Genomic DNA, 24,938 nt, shown 5'->3' with positions numbered 1-24,938 from the left:
AGCACCTAAATGACTTTGACTGTAAGAAACAAGATACTCTGGTCTGATGAAACGATGATTTAACTTTTTGGACTGAATTTTAGGCATCGTGTTTGAGAAAACCAAGCACTGCCCAATACCATCCCTACAGTGATGCATAGTGGCAGCATCATGCTGTGGAGGTGTTTTTCAGCAGCAGGGACAGGGAGACTCCTTCGAAGTGAAGGAAAGCTGAATGGACCACAGAGATATTTTTATTAAAAACCTGATCCAGAGTGCTCTGGACCACACATTGAGCTGAAGATTTACTTTCCAACAAGACAATGACCCTAAGCACACAGACAAGACAACACAGGAGTGGTTTAGAGACAACTTTGTGAATGTCCTTGAGTGGTCCATCCACAATCGTGACATGAACCCAACTGAACATCTTAAGGGAGACTTGAAAATTGCTTTTTTTTTTAGATATGCAGTAAATAATGCTTGTGTCTAGATATTGCAGCTGCCTACTTGTTATAGCTTCCCACAAAATTCTTTTTATTCCCTCTCAGAACATCAACCTAATTTGTCCAGTGGTGGAGCGAAGAAGCTGCTTTTAGCACTTACTCATACATGCATATTAAAAATGGTCTTTGAGATGATTTTTGATACAGCCGTGTACTGTAAAATGTAGACCAAAGTAGGGCATGCACTGGTTGTGATGTAAATAGCACCACTTCTATAGGTCCGTGTGCTGTCTGTGTGCTGCCCATTGTACACATGTGTGAATGAGTTCTAATACTTATGGCTGAGCTGCACAATAAAAGGAATTAGGCTAGGTCTACACGACGACATTTGTCGCGCGACATTTTGTTGCACTAATGTCGCGTGACAATTTTTATAATAGGAGTCTATGGTGTCGCACTGCAACATGCGACATGCTGCGACTGCGACGCGACAGTCGCAGAAAATCCATTCAAGATGGAGTTTTCTGCGACTGTCGCGTCGCAGTCGCAACATGTCGCAGTGCGACACCATAGACTGCCATTATAAAAATTGTCGCGCGACAACTGTTGCGCCCTATCTGTCGAGCGACTTTTTGTCGCGCGACAAATGTCGTCGTGTAGACCTAGCCTAACTCTGCTGCTCTCTGTGTATAAGAGTTTATAGGTAATGGGACTGGGCTACTAAGCATGTGTGATCACCAGAAGTGGACTCAGTGGTGCGCATTTAGTAATGCTGTCTATTATCATAGTTGAGCAAGTTGCGTAATAAATTTTGTGTGTCTTTAGTACGTATTAGACTTTCACCTTCTTCAACTCTTCGGTACTATACTTTAGACCAGTATTTTGGTGGGCGAAAGTAATAAATCTAGCATGTGACAACTTCACAAAGTTGCACCTACTTTACTATAACAATTTTTAGTGTCCTGCAAGGGGCAGACATCTGTTCTTTTTGGCACAAATCAATAATAAATTAACCTAAGATTGATTTGCTCCAAAAGTAAGGGGCAACTAACACTGGATTACTGACACAACAACATTAGTTAAAGGTATTTCTTTTAAAATGATGACCTATCCTCTTAATGGGTCATCAGTATCTGATCAGTGGGGGTCCGAAACCTGGGACCCCAGCCAATCAGCTGTTTGAGAAGGCACCGGAGCTTGCCGTTGCTGCCTTCTGTATAGTGTCTGTGCTTGGTACTGCAGCTTAGCCCCATTCACTTCAATATGGTTGAGCTGTCCTTAGGCCATGTGACCGATTAAATGGCAAAGCTGTGAACGAGCACGATACCTTCTCAAACAGCTGACTCCAATCATTTTCTTCTCTGACATTATCTTTGTGGGAGTGTGGGGAGCACCTCAAACATATTAGATTGTCAGCACATCCTACTGGAAATGGAGGGTTTGGCCGACAATAGCCTGCTGTGTATGAGGGCCATTAGTAAATACCTGGCATAAAATCGCCGGTCTTAGTAAGGCCAGGCCAATATATAAAGTATAAGGGTCCATTCACACGTCCGCAAAATGGATCCGCATCCGTTCCGCAATTTTGCAGAACAGGTGCGGACCCATTCATTTTCAATGGGGCCAGAAATGTGCTGTCCGCATCTGCACTTTCGGATTGGCACTTCCATTCCGCAAAAAAAAAATAGAACATGTCCTATTCTTGTCTGCAATTGCGGACAAGAAAAGGCATTTTCTATGAGAGTGCCAGGGATATGCGGTCCGCAAAATGTGGAACGCACATATGGACGTGTTAATGGACCCTCAGAATAATAGAAAAATAAGGAATGCCCTCCAACTAGTTGACAATAAACTGAATTGTAGAGATGCAGAAATCAGAACAAGCGTTTTTAAGCAGCAACCATAGGCAGGATAGTAGTGTCATAGTAGGCCTGACTATTCATTACAATTTATGGCCCCAATGTGATTTTATTTGTTTAGATTGAAATAAATTACTCACAGTGCTTTCTCCAGAAAGAGAACAATATTTTTGTGAGCACAAGACAGTTTTCATTTTTTTTTTCAAATTACAGCATGCTCTTGGTGTTGCATTTTCCCATAGACATTTTTATGGGGAAAAAAGGTCTCAAAATGCATTCATTTTGAGGCATTTTTTACAAGCAAAAAAATAAATAAATGCTCAAGAAGATCAAGAGTAGACACACCCTTGAGGACCAAGCCATTTTTCACCAGAAGGTCCAAGCAATTTTTTTGCAAAGGTGACGTGTCACTTTATGTCGCAGTAACTTTGGAACACTTTTACTTCTCCAAGCCATTCTGAGACTGCTTTCTTGTGACACATCGTACTTTATGATTTAAATGTAATCAATGTTTTACGTTTATTTTATTTTTAAATCCTACATTTATTGTTATTTAATTAGGAAACAGTTTCAATTTTCAAAATTTACATTTCTCCGCTCTTAAGACAGTGATACCTCATAAAATAGTTATTAGTATATATTCGCCATATGTCTACTTTATATTAGCATCATTTTGTGAATGTGACATCATCGCATGGCTTAGGCAAAGCTGTGAACGAGCACGCTACCTTCTCAAACAGCTAATCAGCGTGGGTCTTGGGTTTCGGACCTCCGCTGATCAGATACTGATGACCTACCTAGAGGATAAAAGTCTTGGAGAACCCCTTTAGTCTGCCCCCCGGTATATGGGCATTCTATGAAGGAGTCAAAGGAACATAAGGAGGTGTGTGAAAGCAATACCTAGACACAAGAGCTTTTTTAGTAAATGATTCCGATCAAAACATTTTTATGTGTAACTAGCAGAAGGACCCGGCTTTGCATATTATATGTATATTTCATCTATTTCATGTAATGTTTGTGTGTGTCATTAAAATATATAGACAGTATCCACTAGAACAGTGTCACTGACAGCACCCTGCCCCTTTAAAGCTGACCTGCAGCAGTGAAGAAAAATGGCTGGGCTGTTATGGAAACCTGGAGTAAAACTGTGTGTATGTGGAGACTAAGGGCCTGCGAGTTTCTATTGGCTGATAAAGGACATGTGACCATGTGTATGGCAGTTGGGATATGAAGAGAAAGACTCGCAGGCTTGTATTGACTAATACAGGTCATTTTTTGGGAATAATCTTAAGAACGGTACGTCCTAGCAAGTGAAATCGATGGTTGTGTTTTTGAGTGATCGTGCAACATACATACGTTATATGATTATAGTCCAGAAAGTGAACGGCACTCCAGTAGGTCATAAACAAATAACTCCTATATTCACCCATGTGGTACCGCATGGGTGAATAAAGGAGTTATTTGTTCATGACCTACTGGAGTGCCGTTCAATTTCTGGACTATTTATTGGGGTAAGAACGTGCACCCAACCTTTCACTTTTTGCCAGTCCCGCCATTTTTCTCTGAGATATATATATATATTTAGACTTAAATGTTAATTTGTGGGAAAACCCCTTTAACTTTTGTGCAGTAACAGTACACCATTTTGTTTGCCCTATAAGATGAACTTTTTTCCCCATTTATGGAAGCGCTTATTAGTACAGGAGGACCGTGAAGCGGTGAATGCAGTGTTCACCGATCTCTGCTTCCTGGTCTTCTGTTGGCTCCACCCTGTGCTGTGACTCATGCACAACACGAGGATGTCGGCGCTCTGTGACCTCATGCTGTACAGTGTCAGATCACAGCATGCCGCAGGAAAAGCTGGAATAGAGCATCCGGAGCATGAAGTAAGTTGCTTTATTTTTTTTTTGTCTGATCTGAGGTCTGAATGGGGGTCTTAACATTGGGGGTCTGATCTGATTGTCTTAAAGGGAACCTGTCATCCACTTTATGCTGACCGTACTGAGCGCAGTATAAAATAGTGGCAGAAATGCTGATTTCAGTGGTGTGTCACTCATCAGCTAAAAGTAAGTGGTTGCTGAGAACCAGCATCATAATCATTGCAGCCCAGACCTTGGAAAGAGTCAAATCTACCTGAGAAGAGTCCTGGTAATTCATAATCTCCTGCTCTCCGCCCATCTGCTGATGATTGGCAGTTCTCTCATAAAGAGAAAGGGAGAAAACTAGGTAGAAGCCTGTCAGCCATCAGCAGGTGGGCAGGACAGCAGGAGATTAGGAATAACCAGGACTCTTCTCAGGAGGCTGTGACTCTTTTCCAGGCCCAGTCTGCAATGACTGTGATGTTGGTTCTCGGAAACCATTTACTTTTAACTTATAAATGACCGAAAGCTGAAATCAACTCACCCGTCTCTACTTTATGCTGCCTTTAGTATGGGCAGCATAAAGTTGATGACAGGTTCCCTTTAAAAGGGGCCTTTTTAACATACCCATCTGATCTAAAGTCTGAATGGGTTCTTACCATTGGATATTTGAGTGTCTGAGTAGGGGTCTTATTAACATGCCGGTCTGATCTGAGGTCTGAATAGGGGTCCTAACATTGGGGGTCTGATCTAAAGAGGGGTTTTATTAACATGGGGGTCTGATTTGGGGTCTTATTAACATCGGGTCTGATTGGGGGTCTTATTAAAATGGGGTCTGATCGAGGTCTGATTAACATTGGGGATCTGATTGGGGCTTGGAGCTGAGGTCCGATGAAAAATATTTTTTTTTTCTTATTTTCCTAAAACCTAGGTGCATTTGATGGTTAGGTGTGTTTTATAAGGTGAAAAATAGAGTCATTAATTTCCTAAATTATGAATTACATAGCTAGCTGTGAGGCACTACGCATCTTCTTTACTAAGACACATCATACACTGGCAAATTATACACTAGTATTTTTAATCAGGTTAGCTTGTTCAAGATGTGCCCAAATTAGACAGATATGCTTGCCTCGCCCTTGTTATACTTTTGGTGCATCTCCAATCCTAAATTGTGCCTGACTCTGAAATCTTCAATATCTCAAAGCTGGCATAGATATCCCCAGCCACAGAGGCCCCTATCATCCTATCCACTCACCCCCTGTATGTTTTATTCTTTTTTTTGTGTGTTTCGTATGTTGGGGAAGAGTTGCAAAAATGTCACGTGCCCTCAGCAGTTACATCAGTTGTTTAGTCAGTCAATGACAATGGTTGGTTGCTGGGCAGAGCTTGCAGTGGAAGGTATTTCTTATAACTGATTTACATTTTTTATTTTCCCTGTCCATTTTATTCTTTTTTTCCTTAGTGAAGTAATGCTCATATAAAAGTAGCATAAAAATGGCACAAATTCATATCTGCTATTTATTGCATGGAATATTAGTAGCCACACTGTTGCAAAATGATCACTTGGGAAGGTGATGGCGCCCTCTTGTGCTGGCAAGCAGGAAATGCACAGATTGCACAAGACCAGCACTAGCTAGAGCAGGGATCAACAACCTCTGGCACTCCAGCTGCTGTGAAACTACAACTCCCAGCATGCAAACTTACTTGGCTGTTCTCACACACAATTGAAAGGAGGATTCTGGGAGTGCCTGAGGTTACTGATTCTTGAGCTAGACAATTGTTTCTAAGTATGGCACAGAAAGAATAACAGCATGGAAGGTTATTACCTTAGATGGGTTAATGACAATGTTCCTGGCCGATCCATACTCGTCTCCAGAAAAGGCCGGCTGGTTACTGAAGCCTTGTTTCACATTCACTGCAGTTAGTTCATCCTGTAATAAGTTGAAGAAGACTTGTCACTACAAAAAGTGGTGGAAGGTTATGGAGCAAGAGGAGCAGAGCAGATTGATACAGAGTTTTATGGGGAATGATTCAATTCATTTATACATTTAAGGCTACTTTCACACTCACGTTTTGTGCGTGTCATGGACGGATCCGTTCAGATAATACAACCGTCTGCATCCGTTCAGAACGGATCCATTTGTATTATCTTTAACATAGCCAAGACGTATCCGTCTTGAACACCATTGAAAGTCAATCCGTTTGGCTCAGTTTCATCAGACGGACACAAAGGCCGCAAGCAGCGTTTTGGTGTCCGCCTCCAAAGCGGAATGGAGACGGAACGGAGGCAAACTGATGCATTCTGACCGGATCCTTTTCTATTCAGAATGCATTAGAATGCAAACTGATCCGTTTTGGACCACTTGTGAGAGCCTTGAATGGATCTCAGAAACGGAAAGCCAAAATGTCAGTGTGAAAGTAGCCTGAATCTGCCACTGTTTATTAGGGGGCACTATGCTGCCATCATTTATAATATCTGGAATAAAAACACCAGTCTGAAAGAAGTTGTCTGAGATGAAACCAAATTTTGGACAAGCCCATGAATGGTCTAAAATAAAATAAAAATAAAAGAACGGTGGTAGAGAAAGTATTACATCAGTTTTTATTATTTTAAACCATTCCATTTTCATGATCTCACCCAACCCCTTTAAGGTACCCTTACTCCTTCAATAGCTGTCAGCTGAATTGTCAATGGGGAGAGAGGAGTAAGCCACTGATGGACCACTCTGGTGTCATTTTTATGGAGGGAAAAAAAAAGTCTCAAAGAATGTAAGCGAAACATTGTGTGCCAATAAAACAACTGAAAAAATTCATTTATTTTAAAGCGTTTTTTACAGGCAAAAATAAATAAATGCCCAATAAGATAGAGTAGAAGCACCCTTAACTACTTCAGGACCAAGCCATTTTTCACCAGAAGGACCAGGCCTTTTTTGGGGAAATGTGACATGTCACTTTATGTGGTAATAACACTTTTTTCTACAAGCCAGACTGTTTTCTCCTGACACATCGCACATATGTTAGTGGTAAATTTGAGTCAATATGTTTTACCTTATATAATTTTTCTTAAATACAAAATTTATGGGAAATTTGGAAACATTTGCAATTTTCAAAATTTTTATTTCTCAGCTTTTAAATGGTTATTAGTTATCATTCGCCATATGGCTACTTTATGTTGGCATCATTTTGTGAATGTATGTTAATTTTTTTTCAGACACAAAAACCCACTAAGAACCAATTCAGTTAAAAAATCACTTTGAGGGGCTTACATAACTACCTATAAATGACTCCATTTTGGAAACTGCACCCCTAAAATTATTCAAAACTGATTTTACAAACTGTTTAGGTGTTTTGCAGATATTGCATTTTAATCAATTTTCATCTGACACAACAAGCGCTAACAGCCAAACAAACCTCAATATTTATCACCCTATATGTGGTTGTAAACTGTTGTATGGGCACATGGCAGAGGTTAAAAGAGGAGTGTAATATGATTTTTGGAATGCTTTTTGAGCACTGAGATACCCCTACAGTGGAAACCCCCAATAAGTTATCCCATTTTGGAATCTACTCCCCTCATGTAATTTTTTGACGGGTATAGTGAGTGATTTGACCCCAAAAGGCTTTTCATAGAATTCAAAATGTGGCTGTGAAAATGAAAAATAAAATTTTTCCAATAAAATGTTTCTTTAGCTCCGGACATTTTTTTTTAACACGGGGTAATAGGATAAAGGCACCCTACAATTTGTAACCCATTTTCTTCTGAAAATGGAAACTCCCAATTACAATCCCCCCCCCCCCCCCAGTAATTTTTAAAGGGGTATTTTGTGCATGTGTTTCATAAATTTAGAAACACTTGGCCGTGAAAATGAAAAATTACATATTTTACAAGAAAATTCAGATTTAGGCCCATTTTTTCTTTCTTTCTTTTTTTTACTTTTTTTCATTTTTACAGAGGGTAACAGGAGAAAAAGCACACCACAATTTGTACTGTTCTGGCACTGGTTTTATTTCATTTCTTAGTGTTCACCTAACAGGGTAGATTATGTGATTTTTTTTATAGTACAGGATGTTATGGATGCAGCGATACCTAATGTCTATTTTATTTTTTTGTTCAGCTTTACACAATAAGCATTTTGGGAAAAAAAATGTTTGTGTCGCTTTTTTCTGAAAGCCAAAATTTTTTATTTTTCTGTCTATGGTCTAATGTGGGGGCTCATTTTTTTTTTTGCTGGATAAGGTGAGGTTTTCTTTAGTACCATTTTGGGGTACATACAACAGGTTTTTGTTTTGTTTTTTTGCGGTGTTCACCTGTAGGGATAGATCATGTGATATTTTTATGCAGTCTGTCGTTACGGACATGGTGATACTTAATATGTCTATTTTATTTTTTTATTTTTTTTACAATTTAAAAATTACTTGATTATGGGAAAGGGGCAAGTTTTATTTTTTATTTTTGTAAAACACCTTTTATTCACTTTTTATTTTTGTCCTACTATGGGTGTCTGATCCCCTCTACAATGCATTACAATACATGGTGTCATTATTAGGGCTTATGGACATGGCTGTACCATGTTTTACGTCTCGCAAATCGTGGCTCCACAAAACTTGGATATTGGCCATGTGCATTCTGCATTTTGTGGAACGGAAGTTCTGGAAGTCCTATCCTTGTCTGTGATATGCACATGAATAGGACATGTTCTATTTTATTTGGTGGGGGGAGGGACATGGAGTGATGTCCGCATCTTTTGCGGCCCCACTGAAGTGAATGAGTCCACATCCAAGCTGCAACAAATGCGGCTCAGATGCGGACCCAAACATTCGTCTGCATAAGTCCTTACACTGACTGTTTGCCTATGAGACCCAGTGCAGGTTGTTATGGACGCGGCGATACCAAACATATGGGGGAGATTTTATTTAAGGGGGTTAAACAGCCTGGACATGCACTCCTGCCGATCTGGGCTGTTAGAGCATGAGCACGGCTTTCATGTAAGAGCAGAGCCCCCACTCCCTGCTTCACAGAGGACCAGTGCAGTGCTAAGACCTGGCAGCCTTTTCACGGCGGCCCAGCCAAAGGCCCCTTAGTGGCCCCCATAAAAAGGTGACTTGGTAGTCACTAAGGGCTTAAAGGGAGTAATAGGTTTTTGCTCATCTCCATAAGAGTGGATCTGAAAAGAGGAGACGAATCTTATAGCACATCTCAAACCTGTATTATAGAGGAGATGGGGAAGTCAGTAAGATGAGGAAGAGCCTTGCCCTCCATTTCTTTTAACTTATTGCATGTCACTAGATTGGGGTAGTAGGAAGAGTAGGCTGTCCCTTTAACTGAAACAGGAAGAGGGTCTTTAAAGGTATTTAAAGACATGGTAGATTTAGCTTGAATATCTAAGCAGACTTTAGACGGTCTGTGCCATTTCAGGCAATGTCCACCTTGATTTGCCTTGTAATAGAGTATAAAATCCGGAACACCAAGTCCATCATGACTACTCAATTGAATAATATAAGGATAAGGTAGCCTAGGCCTAGATTTACACCAGAGAAAGGTAGAGAGGACTGACCTTAACTGGGTAAAGAGGGAGTGAGGGAATGGAATTGGAAGGGTCTGCATATAAGTTTTGGTAATTGTACGGTCTTAATCAGCGAGTGTCTGCCTAACCAAGAAGTAAAGTGGATGTCCCAGGCGGCTATAAGAGATTTAATGAGGCGTGGCAGGTTAGAGGTGTCTGAGGTGATACTGATACCTCAAAACTTTATAGATTTATTAGACCACTGAAAAGGATTGCATAAATCCAACACCTTCTGTGCCTGCAAATCTAGTAAAACATTAAGAACCTGTGAGATGGTGAACGTGAACAGGAAGTTTGACAGCGTGCTGAAGCGCTCAAATACTGCTTGAATTGCCAGGATTAGTGATAATAACTAATAAGTCATCAGAAAACCTTGCCAATTGATGATAGACTCCATGGGGGTGCAAACCTACAATCCTGTCGTCCTGCCTGATTGCCTGAAACAAACAGTCAGGATAAACAGTTAAAGGGTACCATTTCGAATAGTAAAAGGAGGGAAAAAGATACCATTAACCATCACTCTGGCAAAGGGGTCACTATACATAGTCATAATGGCAGCTACTGTATAAATTGAGAGGGAAGACACAAGCCTGTTGTCATAAATACCAAGTCAACACGATTGACTGCCTGCTTGACATCAGTACCGAGAAGAGCTAAAGGTACTAAACGGTGATGGGCATACTGTATAGAATGGATTAAATGGCACAGAGCACTAGTGAGACCTCATTTGGAGTATTGTGCGCAGTACTGGAGACCATATCTCCAGAAGGATATAGATACTTTGGAGAGAGTTCAGAGAAGAGCTACTAAACTAGTACATGGATTGCAGGATAAAACTTACCAGGAAAGACTAAAGGACCTTAACATGTATAGCTTAGAAGAAAGACGAGACAGAGGGGATATGATATAAACTTTTAAATACATAAAGGGAATCAACAAGGTAAAAGAGGAGAGAATATTTAAAAGAAGAAAAACTGCTACAAAAGGACATAGTTTTAAATTAGAGGGGCAATAACCCCCAAAAATTGATCCTGTTTGTGGAGCATCTGCCTTCACTGGGACAGCATTTGGTCAGTAATCCATCAGTATTGCTAAAGCCCACAAAACAGGAGTGGATCCAAAACACTACATTTATTCGCCACTAGGTGGTGCTGCCACATACATACATAAATATAGCCTGGGGTTTGCTAATAAAATTGGTTGTTGGTGGTGGTTAGTTGGTACTGAGAATTAAGCTAATGGCGGAGCAGAACAGGCCTAATTTACAATGTAGCTGCTATTTTAGCCTCTTGGCCCTGATCAAGCTAAGGGAGTATAGAGAACAGTATCACAGCAGCAAAGCACAGACTAGCGAGTCGACGTCCTAAATATATAGAGAAAGTCTAGTAAAGATTAGAGCTAAATTGGCCAATGGACTTCACAAGCAACAGTGACCAGGAGGAACCTAAAAGTACCTGGACACAAACAGATGATTAAGGCGCAAAATTATCCTTTACCGCATGCCTCTATGGACCGTAATTCTTCAGTAAACATCCTTTCCAAAGACTGGAGCAGAAGACTGATGCTTGCCATTAGGGAGACCGCCCTGTGGATTGCTACTGACCAGTAAGCATATATTATATCCAGTACCTGAGTGCTACAGTGTGGACAAAGTATAGACAGATAGAAAGAAAGAAAACTCAAGTTACAATTGCCAAGCCTGTTACAAGGATTACAGCTAAACCAATATCTGAGTCATATCTTTATGCCATATAAATGAACTGTACTGACTCCTCATCTTTTCCACCACCAAGCTTTGCACCTAACAGTGCTGGCGTCACAAATCAACCGAGGTCCCAGCCTCAAAAGCAACCTAAGCGCCTATACCATCAAGGGCACCTCAACTACCATCTGGCTGGTGATTCCTGTACTAGAGAGTGCCCCAGAGTATTTAGTGCTGTCCTCCCCATCACTGCGCATCGGCCCAGGGAGGCTCTGCTAATCGTGAGTAAAAACTACTACCCCCATTGGCCCACTGTGCCTCGCGTGTTGCCCCTGCGACCTGGTCGCTGCATACACGCCAAAGAAGTCTTTAGAACATATAACTTTACCACTGAATGGCAAATAGGACCTTACTTTTCTCCACTTATACACGCCACAAAAGGCTTTAGAACATATAACTGCGGCCGTGAACGGCAAATAATATATATATTTTTTGCCACTTATACACGCCAAAAAGGGCTTTAGAACATATAACTGCACGGCTGAACAGCAAATATATATATTTTTTGCCACTAATACACAAAAGGGCTGTAATTTTCGCACTTCACCACACAACAGCTAATAAGCCATTTTTTCCCACTAATATAAGCCAATGCTTTAGAACATATAACTGCACTGCACAAAGGCAAAAAAGACGCAGAACTATTTCCTTGTAATAATCCGTTAATACCTGTATCAATCAGTACTTGCCCCCCAATAACAAGAACTGTTTGCTGGAATTACAGAGCTGTATAATGGCAATTTGGATCCGCAGTCAGTGCAGAAAGGTGTAATAGGATTGTTCCGATTACCCAAGCTGTAAACTCCCCTACTGAACCCTATTCTGCTTCAATACTGTAGAATAATTCCTCCCTATCCTTTCCATACACTTCTAATGCTCTTTCCCTAAACTTCTATTCAGCAAAATAAAAGTTTTCAAGTCTTTTCTACTAATGTCCCTAGAGCCTTCTGACGTCTCTCCCTGCACTAAGTACACTGGAAAATGGCTGAATCCGAGATGGCTGAGACATCACAGGGCTGGCTGCTGATTGGCTGCATGCTGGGCATTGTGGGTGATCCCTCGTTCGCAGAGTTCATTGATCCTTGTCCTCACATGTGCAGCTGCCATTTTAGGAAAAAATTTGATTCCTTACCACGAGGCGTGAGGAAATTCGGATTCAGTGCGAATCGAATTTCTCCTGAAATTCAGATCGAATTCCACTTCATCAACGTCGATTCGCTCATCTCTAAACATAACCAATAGCGGTCAAATTACATAGAAAAGATAACCAGCTAGTATAAAGGAGGAGAACATTAGACTAGGTCTCCAAGTCTGTCAATCTGCAGCTTCCTCAAACATCCCCTTCTGACGTTGCAGCTTCAGTGTTTGTAGATGTCCAAGCGATAATGACCAGGAGAGCAGGTAATTCTGTAGGATCTCTGTGTTCCAATATCCAGAGCCAAAGTGCTTAGGGTATCATATACTAATCACAGGTCAGTTGGGGCCCAGACCACATACTTGTGTCCAGGAGTGTTGAACAACAATCTGAATGGATGCAGCCAGCTATATGACAGGGATTTGTCTCTCAAAACATTCAGAAGAGGCTTCAGGGCCTGCGTCTTTGCAGAGTCATAGGCAATAATTCATGGAACAGTGAAACAGTTGCTACACCAAAGGTAATAGGTTGCTTGTCCCTGGAGGCTTTAAGCAACTTCTCCTTGGTCTATGAGCTGACCAAACGGCAAACCACATCTCTAGGTGGCTTATGTTTAGGCAGTGGACGCAGAGCTCTGTGAGCATGGTTGTCATCAAACGCTGCAGGACCCAGCAACACAGAGAAAAGCTCAGTGACAGATGCCATGAGAGAGTCTGCAAAAATGGTTTCTGGAAGGCCATTTAGTGGCAGGATGTTGCGCTGCCCTCGATTATCCTGGTCTTTGATCATTTTATACAGTAGGTTCAAATGGGCTTGCATATGAGATCCAGGCTGTGAGAAACTGCAGTATTAAAATCTACTAGGACTTCCTGACCTGCCTCAGTACCTCAACTAATTCCCAAAACAACTTGAGATTTCGCTTGATATCTTGCAAATCTCATTTTAAAGAAGCAAGGGCCTCCATCATGATGCCTCTTTTAAAAGGTCTGCATACCGGTAAGTTCTCTTGTAGGTGCTGGTCTCCAGTATCTCTATCACGGTCTCTGTCAGTCAGAGAAGAGGTCGACCAGAGGAGGTGATCCCTTAACTCAACTTTGCAGGGGGGCCTGCTTTCTTTAATGAATTTGTCCATCTCTCCTTGGCTGGAACCCAATTTCTGGGATCTTGGGATGTCCACTCGGCCCACAACAGGGGTTACTCAGATATGTGCTTTTAGCTCCACTGTCAAACTCTGCCCCCTATAATTATTTTAAAGGATGTTGATGCAAACTGGAAAACCTCTTTAATTATGTCAAAGAAAATATTCACTTTGAAGTCATTAATCATACTGGTCCTACTACTGTAGGTGACAAGTTCTGAGTATTCATTTTTTCCTGGCTATGGCTATGCTATTTTTTTATTTTTATTTTCAAAGTAAAAATTTCAGGGTTTGTCACAGAGACCGAGGTTGTTTATCTCCCACATACCCGCAGAGAAATGTTAGACTTGTCTGACCAGTGTTCACAAAGCAGAAGGGAATACCAAATCGCACAAGCTACAGAACAGATGCTTAAACCCTCATGAGACCTGGCTGTGGTGATGGTATTAACAAAACATAATATTACCTGAGGAATCTGAAGGTTCGCAAGAGCTTATAATTATAGGTTAGTTTCCAGAGAGCTACCTTGGCCCCGTTGCCTCCTGGGGGCTTCCCCTTTAAGTCTATAAGTCTACCTAGAAGGTTCAGTTGTATTGGTGGTGACATTTGAGAGCAGGTGATGAAAAAATAATCAGATCCCTTGTCACTTGTAGTGTATGACAATTATACATCAAACCCTGTAATTAGACATTCTAGAGCACAGCTGAGATTTTATGTCGTACAGCGCCATCACTGATAAATGTCGACTCCAGAAAATATACTGTAGGCTATGTGCACACAATTGAAGATTAATCTTTTTTGTTTCTAATGGATGACATTTTAATTTCCATTGTAATTTATTTTCCCCATCTAAAACGATCCTTTTGTTCCAGTCCAGTGCAGGAAGTGTTGGCTCTGTCTGAGCACTATTCATTTATTGTATACATTTTGTGAAAACGGGAGCATTCAGTCTCTTTTCCCAGGGTTTATTGGAACACACACAGCAAAACCGTACAGGCATGCTTCCGTAATCAAAATAACAGTTCATGGAAATAATAAAGAAACAGTGATACAGACTTCTCACCAGCTTGTAGGTTTTCAGCTAGGGATTCCACTCTGCAAAGTGGTTTTGTCCAGGGGTCTCTCCCGGACCCAAACTCCAGCTACCACAAACTGGTCACAACTTACCGTCGAGATTTATATTACTGAGAGTAGCAGCCTTAGTGATACATACCTGCCATCTATGACTTCACCCATTGAATGTCTACATATCCCCCCCCCCCCTATGCCTAAAGCCGGGGGGCTTGGCACCTTATGAAACAATACAGTGGACTCTTTGAAAGGGCATCTGCATTGATATGCAATTTGCCTGACCTGTGTTCTACCACATAGTCAAAATCCTGTAATGCCAGGAACCACCTTGTTACCCTAGTGTATTGCCCTTGTTTTGACTCATCCACTTCACTAGCGCATGGTCTGAGACCAGTCTGAACTTTCTGCCCAGCAGGTAATACCTTAGGGACTCTAGAGCCCATTTTATTGCCAGACACTCTCGTTCCACAATTGAGTCATTTCTATCACAGGAGTTCAGTTTTCTACTTAAATACATGACTGGATGCTCTTCTCCATTAACTTCTTGGGACATAACAGCCCCTAGCCCCACCTCTGATGCATCTGTCCGCTCTACAAATTCTTTAGAAAAATCTGGCACTATCAGCACTGGCTGTCTACACAAGACGGATATCTGTTCCACAAAGGCCTTTTCTGCCTCAGGCGACCACCAAACCATAACCGACTTTTTCCCTTTTGTGAGGTCAGTCAAAGGGGCTGCAATACCGGCAAAGTTGGGAACAAATCACTGGTAATACCCCTTAGTGTTGATCGCAAATATTCTGATCGCAAATTTTTATTGCGAATATCGGCACTTCAAGAATTTGCGAAGATGTAGAATATAGTGCTATATATTAGTAATCGCGAATATTCTAGATTTTTTTTTTTTCATCAGTAACCTCCCTTCTTGCTTGTGGGCCAATGAGAAGGCTGCAATATCTTTGTCTGAGCTTAGCAACATCCCTAGAAACCAATAGGAAAGTTGCCTACCTCTTACTATATAAGAACCTCTCCAGCAGCCATTGTATGCAGTATTTTGCAGTTCTGAGACAGACAGCAGTGTCATTGCTGTGCTCTGTGCTTTCCTGTGTCATTACATTAGATAGTTAGCTTGCTCATATATTTATATAATACAGATAGTTAGTGGGAGATAGTCAGTGTAGGTTAGATCGTGATATAGTGTAGCTGGTTCCAGTGCAGGGTGTTAGGTAGTGTGATAGGAATTACTGTTTCTCTGCTGTCCATACATACATGCTACAGACACAGTGCTGTGATGTCACAACAATACTTAGTGCACCAATCAGTAATATCTACTCAGACCTGATTAAATGTGAAATTGCATGTATTGCGCAAAAAATATGTGCATCATTAGTGCTGATTTGCGCAATCGTGAAAATAATGACTGGAGATCACGAATTCTAGAATTCGCTAATTTATTATGAATATTATGCGAAAAATTCCCGTAATATCGCAAAAACAAATATTACCTATGCCGCTCATCACTACCCACTATACCTAAGAAAGCCCTCACTTTTTTTTTTTAAGAGGCCGTGGCCAACTCTATATGGCATCTACCTTATTGGCTTGGGGTTTAATCATGCCTCTTCCCACAATGTAACCCAAGTATTTAGCCTGCGCCAAACCTATGGCACACTTCTCCGGGTTGGGTGTATTTGCCAATACCCTTTTGTAAGGTCTAACGTAGTTATGTACCTGGCGGGACCCAACCTTTCAACCAGTTCATCCTCCCTGGGCATAGAGTAGGCGTCCATCTTGGAAACCTCATTAAGTTTCCGAAAATCATTGCAGAAGCGCCAACTTACATTTGGTTTTGGGACCAATACAAATGGGCTGGACCATTCACTTTTTGACCTTTCAATTACTCTCAATGTTAACATCCTCTGAACCTCCTCTGAGACCGACTGTCTACAGGCTTCGGGGATGCAGTATGGTTTTACTTTAACCCTTACTTGGGGCCAGTAATGATCATGTTCCACAACATTAATGCAACCTGGTGAGCTGGAGAATATATCCTTCTTATGTTGCAACAACTCTTTAGTTTCCTGTTTTTGGGAACAAGATAAGGAATTAGCAATTGTCACTTTCTCAACCTTAGGATTAACAGTGGGAGAGATGAGCGTAACCGACAATGACTCCCGTTCTTTCCAAGGCTTCATCAGGTTTACATGATATATCTGCACTGGTTTCCTTTTACCTAGCTTGTGTACTCTGTAATTTACTTCCCCAAACTTTTCCATCACCTCGAAAGGTCCTTGCCACTTAGCCAAGAACTTGCTTTCCACAGTAGGTACCAAAATTAATACCCGATCCCCTGGCTTGAGCTCTCTAGTTTAGGCAGAACGGTTGGAAACACTTCTCTGAGCTTCTTGGGCCCTCTGGAGATGTTCCTTGACTATGGGCATCACCTTAGCAATTCTCTCCTGCATTTGTACCACATGATCAATTACACTTCTATACAGAGTAGCTTCAATCTCCCATGTTTCCTTAGCTATATCAAGCAACCCCCGGGGGTGTCTACCATAGAGCAACTCAAAAGGTGAGAACCCTGTAGAAGCTTGAGGAACTTCCCGGGCTGAGAACAACAAATATGGCAACAAACAATCCCAATCCTTACCATCTTTTTCAATGGCCTTTTTCAACATTGCTTTCAGGGTTTTATTAGACCTTTCTACAAGGCCATTGGTTTGTGGATGATATACTAAAGTTTTTAACTGTTTAATCTTCAGTATTTTGCACAGCTTGTTCATAACCCTGGACATAAATGGGGTCCCCTGGTCAGTCAAGATTTCTTTGGGGAGTCCCACTCTAGTGCATATATGAAACAAGTCCCGAGCAATAGACTTAGCGGAGGAGTTTCTTAAAGGCACTGCCTCTGGGTATCAAGTAGCATAATCGAGTACTACTAAAATATACTGGTGTCCCCGAGCAGCTTAGTCTACCGGTCCCACTAAGTCCATGGCGATCTGTTCAAATGGTACCTCAATAATGGGAAGGGGCACCAATGGACTTTTAAAATCAGACACCGGGGCCTTTAACTGGCATGTAGGGCAGGATTTACAGTTCTCATCTATTTCCTTTTAACACCCCGGCCAATAGAACCTCTGGAATATCTGCTCCCGGGTTTGTCTGTACCCAAGTGACCCCCCAATATATGAGAATGAGCCATGTCTAGCACCATTTTCCTATAGGGCTCGGAACCACCGACTGTTCTATCACCTCATTGTGAGCTTTGGCAACCCGATATAAGAGATTGTTTTGCATTTCAAAATGCGGATACCTGTTATCAGCATCCGGCTCTTGGGGAACACCATTTAAAACAGTTACATTTGCCAGAGCACCTTTCAAAATGGGGTCTTGCAACTGGGCCATCCCAAAATTACCTTGCGGAATATCCACAACGGGTATGGTCTGCTCAGACTCTCCTGTCTCACACTCCATCTCCTACCAAAACAGAAAGCGGAAACTGCCCATCTACCTCTGTGGGTTCACTGGGCATATCCTGGTTTCTAGCTGCATCAACAGGAGACACATCATAAGCAGGTGTAACATTTTCCTGCTTAAGTGACACTTTACCCCACAGTTCCCAAAACGATGGTAGATCACGCCCTATTATCATTGCATGCACTAAGTCCTTCACCACGCCAACCTTATGGGACACTGTCCCACATTCTGTGGTTATGGTGACTTGAGCAACGGGATAGTCTTTCACATCCCCATGACCTATCGAGGGGTTGGCAACACAGGGGAAAGATTCTCTCTGTGAAGCGTTACCATGCTTCCAGAGTCTAGTAGTGCAGTCAGGAGGCTACCATTGACAGTCACCTGGCACATCTGAGGCCCTGTTGCCTGGTAGGATATGGCACTGCAGGTGAGATGTGCAAACAAGGAGCACCGTCATGCCATATCACGCTCCATAGGGTCAGTCGTCTAGGGACAGTGCGTGGCAATGTGCAACGGGTTCTGGCACCTCCAATAAATCAGCTGGCGGGGTTGGGCTCTAAAACCAGTTTTAAGGGGTTCTTGCCCACTGGCACTTGCTCCCGCTCTCCCCCAGGTTTAAACCACCTCTTACTGGGCTCTGCATAGACTTTGGGGTTACCAGGCGCCGCCTTTACTTTCTCTGCACCAGCAAGGAGCTTCTCCGCTGTGGTATACCTCTCCACAAGGTTTACCAGCTGGTCCGCATTCTCAGGATCGACTTGGGCAACCCAGCGCTGTACTTTCCACCACTTAAAATGTTCGTACGAGGGTGCTCTTTCCGAAAGAGAGTCACATGTTGGGGTTTATCATTTCTGGGGACCCAAAGAAGTTTAATGCGACATGGCACCTAAAATACAGGTCTGCCAATTCAGGCCTGTCAGCAAAATTCATATTTTGCAGTTTGCCTGCTATGCGCCCATACAAAAGGCTACAAGCACATATGGGGTGATTGCAAAAAAGGGAGAAAATGGGGAACATATACTGGGGGGCATTTTCTCCTTTGACCCCTTGTGAAAGTTAAAAACTTCGGTGTGCTAGGAATTTTTTATTTTTACAAATGTGTGCTTTGAAAAGCTTTCTCTAGTATTTCTGCCTTCTGTGAGTCACCTGTTTTCTGAAAAGCACCCTTTCCACCATTAAAAATGTTCGTACAGGGGGGCTCTTTCCGAAAGGGGGTCACTTCTTGGGGTTTATCATTTCTGGGGACCTCAGGAAATTTATTTAATGCAACATGGCACCTAAAATACATGTCTGCCAATTCAGGCCTACAAAAAACATGTTTTGCCCTTTGCCTCTAGAGACCTGCTATGCACCAATACAACAGGATACAAGCACATATGGGTTGTTTGCAAAAAAAAGAGGATACAATGGGGAACATATACTGGGGTGCATTTTCTTGTTTAACCCCTTGTTTAAGTGAAAAATTGGGGTCTGCTAGTAATTTTTCATTTTTACAAATGTGTGCTTTGAAATGCTTTCTCTAGTATTTCTGCCTTCTGTGAGTCACCTGTTTGCAGTACCCTTTCCACCACTTAAAATGTTCGTATGAGGGTGCTCTTTCTGAAATGGGGTCACTTCTTGGGTTTTTTTATTTCTGGGGACCTCAGGAAATGTACTTAATGCGACATGGCACCAAAAATACATGTGTGCCAATTCAGGCCTGCAAAAACAATTTTTTGCACTTTACCTCTAGAGACCTGCTGTGCGCCAATACAACAGGCTACAAGCACATATGGGGTGTTTGCAAAAAGGGGAGAAAATGGGGAACATATACTGGGGGGGCATTTTCTCCTTTAACCCCTTGTGAAAGTGAAAAATTAGGGTCTGCTACAAATTTTTCATTTTTACAAATGTGTGCATTGAAATGTTTTCTCTAGTATTTCTGCCTTCTGTGAGTCATTTGTTTGCTGAAAGTACTCTTTCCACCACTTAAAATGTTCATACGTGGGTGTTCTTTCCGAAATGGGGTCACTTCTTGGGGGTTTTCTTTTCTGGGGACCTCAGGAAGTTTATTTAATGCGACATGGCACCTAAAATACATGTCTGTTTATTCAGGAAACCATTTTTTGCACTTTGCCTCTAGAGACCTGCTGTGCGCCAATACAACATGCTACAAGCACATATGGGGTGTTTGCAAAAAGGGGAGAAAATGGGGAACATATACTGGGGGGCATTTTCTCCTTTAACCCCTTGTGAAAGTGAAAAATTGGGGTGTGCTAGTAGTTTTTCATTTTTGCAAATGTGTGCTTTGAAATGCTTTCTCTACTATTGCTGCCTTCTGTGAGTCATTGGTTTGCTGAAAAGTACTCCTTCCACTAATGTTCATAGGGGGGTGCTCTTTCTGAATGGGGTACTTCTTGGGGTTTCTTCTTTTCTGGGGACCTCAGGAATTTATTGAATGTGACATGGCACCTAAAATAAATGTCTGCCAATAATTTCAGCAAAATCCATATTTAGCTGCTGTGCGCCCATTTATCATTTTTTGAGCACATATTGGGTGTTGCCTTATTCGGGGATAAATGGGGAACAAAATTTGGGGTGCATATTGTCCTGTTTCCCCTTGTGAAAGTGAAACTTTGACCCATCAGGCTTTACACCCACATTTTCTGGAATAAAATTGTAATCTTTCATTTTCTCAGCCAAGGGTTTTCTAATTCTGTGGAACGCCTGATGGGTCAAAGTGCTCACTACACACCTTGAAATATTCCTTGAGGGGTGTAGTTTCCGGAATGGGGGTTTTCACTGTAGGGCCACCTCAGGGTTTCTTCACAAACGACATAGCTCCCAATTACCATTTCAGCTAAATCCTCTTTCCTAATGCCATATTGTGCTCCTTCCACTCTGAAGCCTGCTGTGCGCCCATACATAATTTTGAGCACATATGAGGTGTTAGCGTATTCAGGGGAAATAAAGGACAAAATGTGGGGTGCATTATGTCCTGTTACCAGTTGTGAAAGTGAAAATGTGGGTGTAAAGCAACTTTTTCTGGAAAAAAATATAATTTTTCATTTTCACAACCAATTCCATGAATCCCATGTGAGGACAAATTACCATTCCAGCTAAATCCGCTCTCCAAAAGCCATATGGTGCTCCTTCCACTCTGAAGCATGCTGTGCGCCCATACATCAGTTTTTGAGCACACATGGGGTGTTTCTGTAAACTCCAGATTCAGGATAATAGATTTTTTTTTTTTTTTGGCTGTTAACTCTTGTTGTAGAAAATATAGATTAAAATTTTAAATCTGCTAAAAAAAATTGAAATTTTTAAATTTCATTCCCATTTTTATTCACTCCTCGTGGGGCACCTGAAGGGTTAACAAAGTTTGTAAAATCAGTTTTGAATAGCTTGAGGGGTGTAGTTTCTAAAATGTGGTGATTTATGGGTGGTTTCTAATATGTAAGCCCCAGAAAGTGACTTCATAACTGAACTGGTCGAGAAAAAGGGTTTGGAAATGTTCTTCAAAATTCCCAGATTTGCTTCTAAGCCTTCTAACGTCCCCAAAAAATAAAATGTCATTTTTAAAATGATCCAAATATGAAGTAGACATATGGGGAATGTAAATTAAAACCTATATTTGGAGTTATTACTATCTACTATAAAAGTAGAGAAATTTAAATTATCTAATTTGCACAAATTTTTGGTAAATTTTTGCATTTTTTTAAATAAATAAATAAATAAATACAATATATGACGAGAAAACAATCTCAGAATGGCCTGGATAAGTAAAAGTGTTTCAAAGTTATTACCTCATAAAGTGACACATGTAAGATTTGCAAAAATAGGCCTGGGATTTAAGGTGAAAAGTGGCTCATAGTAAAGAGGTTAAATGGACCCATAGAAACCCATAACACCAATGGATGCCAAAATGTGTTCTTTTGGCCTACATTCAGTGGCATCTAAAAAAGTGCAGGAGACTGCACTACCCCATGCAAAGAGTTCCAGTAAAAAATGTATACCATGCAGTATACGTCTTTTTTTAACATGGATGCATATGTGGGACAGATGCCACTCAGTGGCATTATTCTATGGGTTCATTTAACAGAGCTTTCTCAGCGCATATGGTAAATGGATGATCCAGACACCGTGTGAAAAGACCATTATACTGTCTGTGATATCAAGACCATTTTTCTATTACCCAGATAGTATCACAAGAGAATTCTGAAGAAATGCACATTTCCTCCATATTGTTCTATAATATCAAGTATCCTCACAAGAATGACATTTCCTCTTGAAGTTTGGGACTTGATTGAAGCTGTACTAAATAACTCTTACAGCAGCATGATTATTTTTAAGAACAATGCGGAAGATTTATAAAAACGAGTGCAAAAAAACGGATCTGTTATCCATGACATCCAATCAGATTCTACCTCTAATTTTTGCAGAGGCTCTTTGTTGGTCATGGCTATCTATCCACTTTTCTTTTACACCCATTGCCATTCATGATACATTTTCACATTCAAGATTGTAATCCTCAGGATCTCATTAGTATACAAAAAACATGTACCTCTTTCTGCTTAGGGTCCTGTGGGTAGACATCAGGTGGTCCAAGGCGAGGTTTTTTCAGAGGTCTTTGTTCATAGCTAAGAATTCCCAAAGCAGCCATGATCTTTCATGATAATGAGGTGGAATAAGACAAACAGACACCCAGTCGACTGGATAGTTCTTTACTAAATCTGAAAAGACAATACAAGTTACCACCTGCAATGATAAAGTGTTTGGCCAAAAGTAGAGAGAAGAGGTTTTCAACCAGTCCTTTCTTATTGTAGGGTCATGGATTATGACATTAGCTGTATCCTGCAGATTTTTGGTTGTTCTTATGTGAGGTTTTCTGATTTCTTGTATGAGCTTTTACTCTGTCCTTGAAGTACCGTCATTTTGGCATGCAGGCCATGAAGATTTGTAACTGCTACAACTTCTACAACATAATGGCTTTCATTGTGGTTCAGTGGAGTCTCCGTGAGTCTTAGAAACCACTTTGTAACCTTTATCGGGCTGATACATGAATAACTTTTTCCACACAAATCAAAACTGTGTTAAACTTTTGGGTTTCGTATCATAAAATTGTGTTTATGAATTAGAAACTGTTCACTTAAAAAAAAAAAAAAGTGAACTAAGAGCTCATGTATTTGGTAGTTGGAGCTGGTAAGGCAGAATGCAGTCTGACATAAGTCACTTCCATATGCTTGTATATGAAACCAGAGGCACATGGAGGTACAATATGGCTCATCTCTATGGAAGCTATATTACTGTTCCATCTATAGTGCATGAACTGTAACAGTGGACATATGGAAGGGAGAAAATACTTTCTAGCTCCATATATTCATTATAACCTCAGTTTTCATGTTATGCAGTCCAAAATAATGGTTACACTGCACACATGTTCTTCACGTGATTTTAGGCACCTTTCCTACCTATATTTGACGTATGGCTATAGATCTCTTAATTTCTAAGAGGCAACTGAAGCACTAATAACAGATTTTTGTATAAGCAAGAGGTACCCGGTACTTGGAGTGAATGAATTACAATACTGGATCCACCCACAAAATTATAGGTTTTAAAAAAATGATTCCACGTGTATATTCAAGTATATACAGTATCTCACAAAAGTGAGATATATTTTATATCTTTTCCTGGGACAACACTGAAGATAAGACACGTTGATACAACGTAAAGCAGTCAGTGTACGGCTTGTATAACAGTGTACATTTGGTGTGCCCTCAAAATAACTCAACACACAGCCATTAATGTCTAAACCGCTGGCAACAGAAGTGAGTACACACCTAAGGGTCCATTCACACGTCCGTGGTGTGTTGCGGACCTGCAAATTGCGGGTCCGCAACACACCCAACCGGCACCCCCGATAAAAATGTCCATTCTTGTTCTATCTTTTGTAGAGCTGCAGACCGGAAGTTCGGGGCTGCGCTCCGCAAATGCGGAAGCGGAGAGCAAATAGTGTGCTCTCCACTTTACGTCCAGGCCCATAGAGAATGAATGGCTCTGCACTGGTTCCGCAAAATTGCGGAACAGGAGCGGACCCTTTTGCGGACGTGTGAATGGGGCCTTAGTGAAAATGGCGAAATTGTGCTCAAAGTGCCAATTTTTTGTGGGGCCACAATTATTTTCCAGCACTGCCTTAACTCTCTTGGGTATGAAGTTCACTAGAGCTTCACAGGTTGCCACTGGAATCCTCTTCCACTCCTCCATGATTACATCACGGAGCTGGTGGATGTTAGAGACCTTGCACTCCTTCACCTTCTGTTTGAGGATACCCCACAGATGCTCAATAGGGTTTAGGTCTGGAGACATGCTTGGTCTGTCCAGCACCTTTACCCTCAGTTTCTTTAGCAAGCAGTGGTCATCTTGGAAATACAGTATGTTTGTGGTCACAATCATGTTAGAATATTGCTCTGCGGCCCAGTTTCCGAAGGGAGGGGGTCATGCTCTGCTTCAGTATGTCACAGTACATGTTGAAATTCATGGTTCCCTCAATGAACTGTAGTTCCCTTTAGCCGGCAGCACTCATGCAGCCCAAACCATGACACTCCCACCACCATGCTTGACTGTAGGCAAGACGCACTAGTCTTTGTACTCCTCATCTGGTTGCCT

The 24,938-nt window shown here is 41.4% G+C and overlaps 1 protein-coding gene across 1 annotated transcript in view; it reads right to left on the bottom strand.

The window, feature by feature from the left end:
* MED12L (mediator complex subunit 12L) overlaps nucleotides 1-22,935 on the bottom strand; it is a 648,568-nt gene extending 625,633 nt beyond the window's left edge. The window contains exons 1-2 of the mRNA XM_044291042.1: nucleotides 22,837-22,935; nucleotides 5,970-6,074 (exon numbers count right to left, since the gene is read on the bottom strand). Of these exons, the coding sequence (XP_044146977.1) occupies nucleotides 5,970-6,074; nucleotides 22,837-22,935 (204 nt within the window). The remainder of the gene's footprint in view (nucleotides 1-5,969; nucleotides 6,075-22,836) is intronic.
* Between the last annotated feature and the right edge of the window lie 2,003 nt (nucleotides 22,936-24,938).

The sequence above is a fragment of the Bufo gargarizans genome, chromosome 4 (assembly GCF_014858855.1).
Source record: "Bufo gargarizans isolate SCDJY-AF-19 chromosome 4, ASM1485885v1, whole genome shotgun sequence".
NCBI classification, from domain to species: Eukaryota; Metazoa; Chordata; class Amphibia; order Anura; family Bufonidae; genus Bufo; species Bufo gargarizans.
This window is presented reverse-complemented; position numbering and strand designations above follow the sequence as displayed.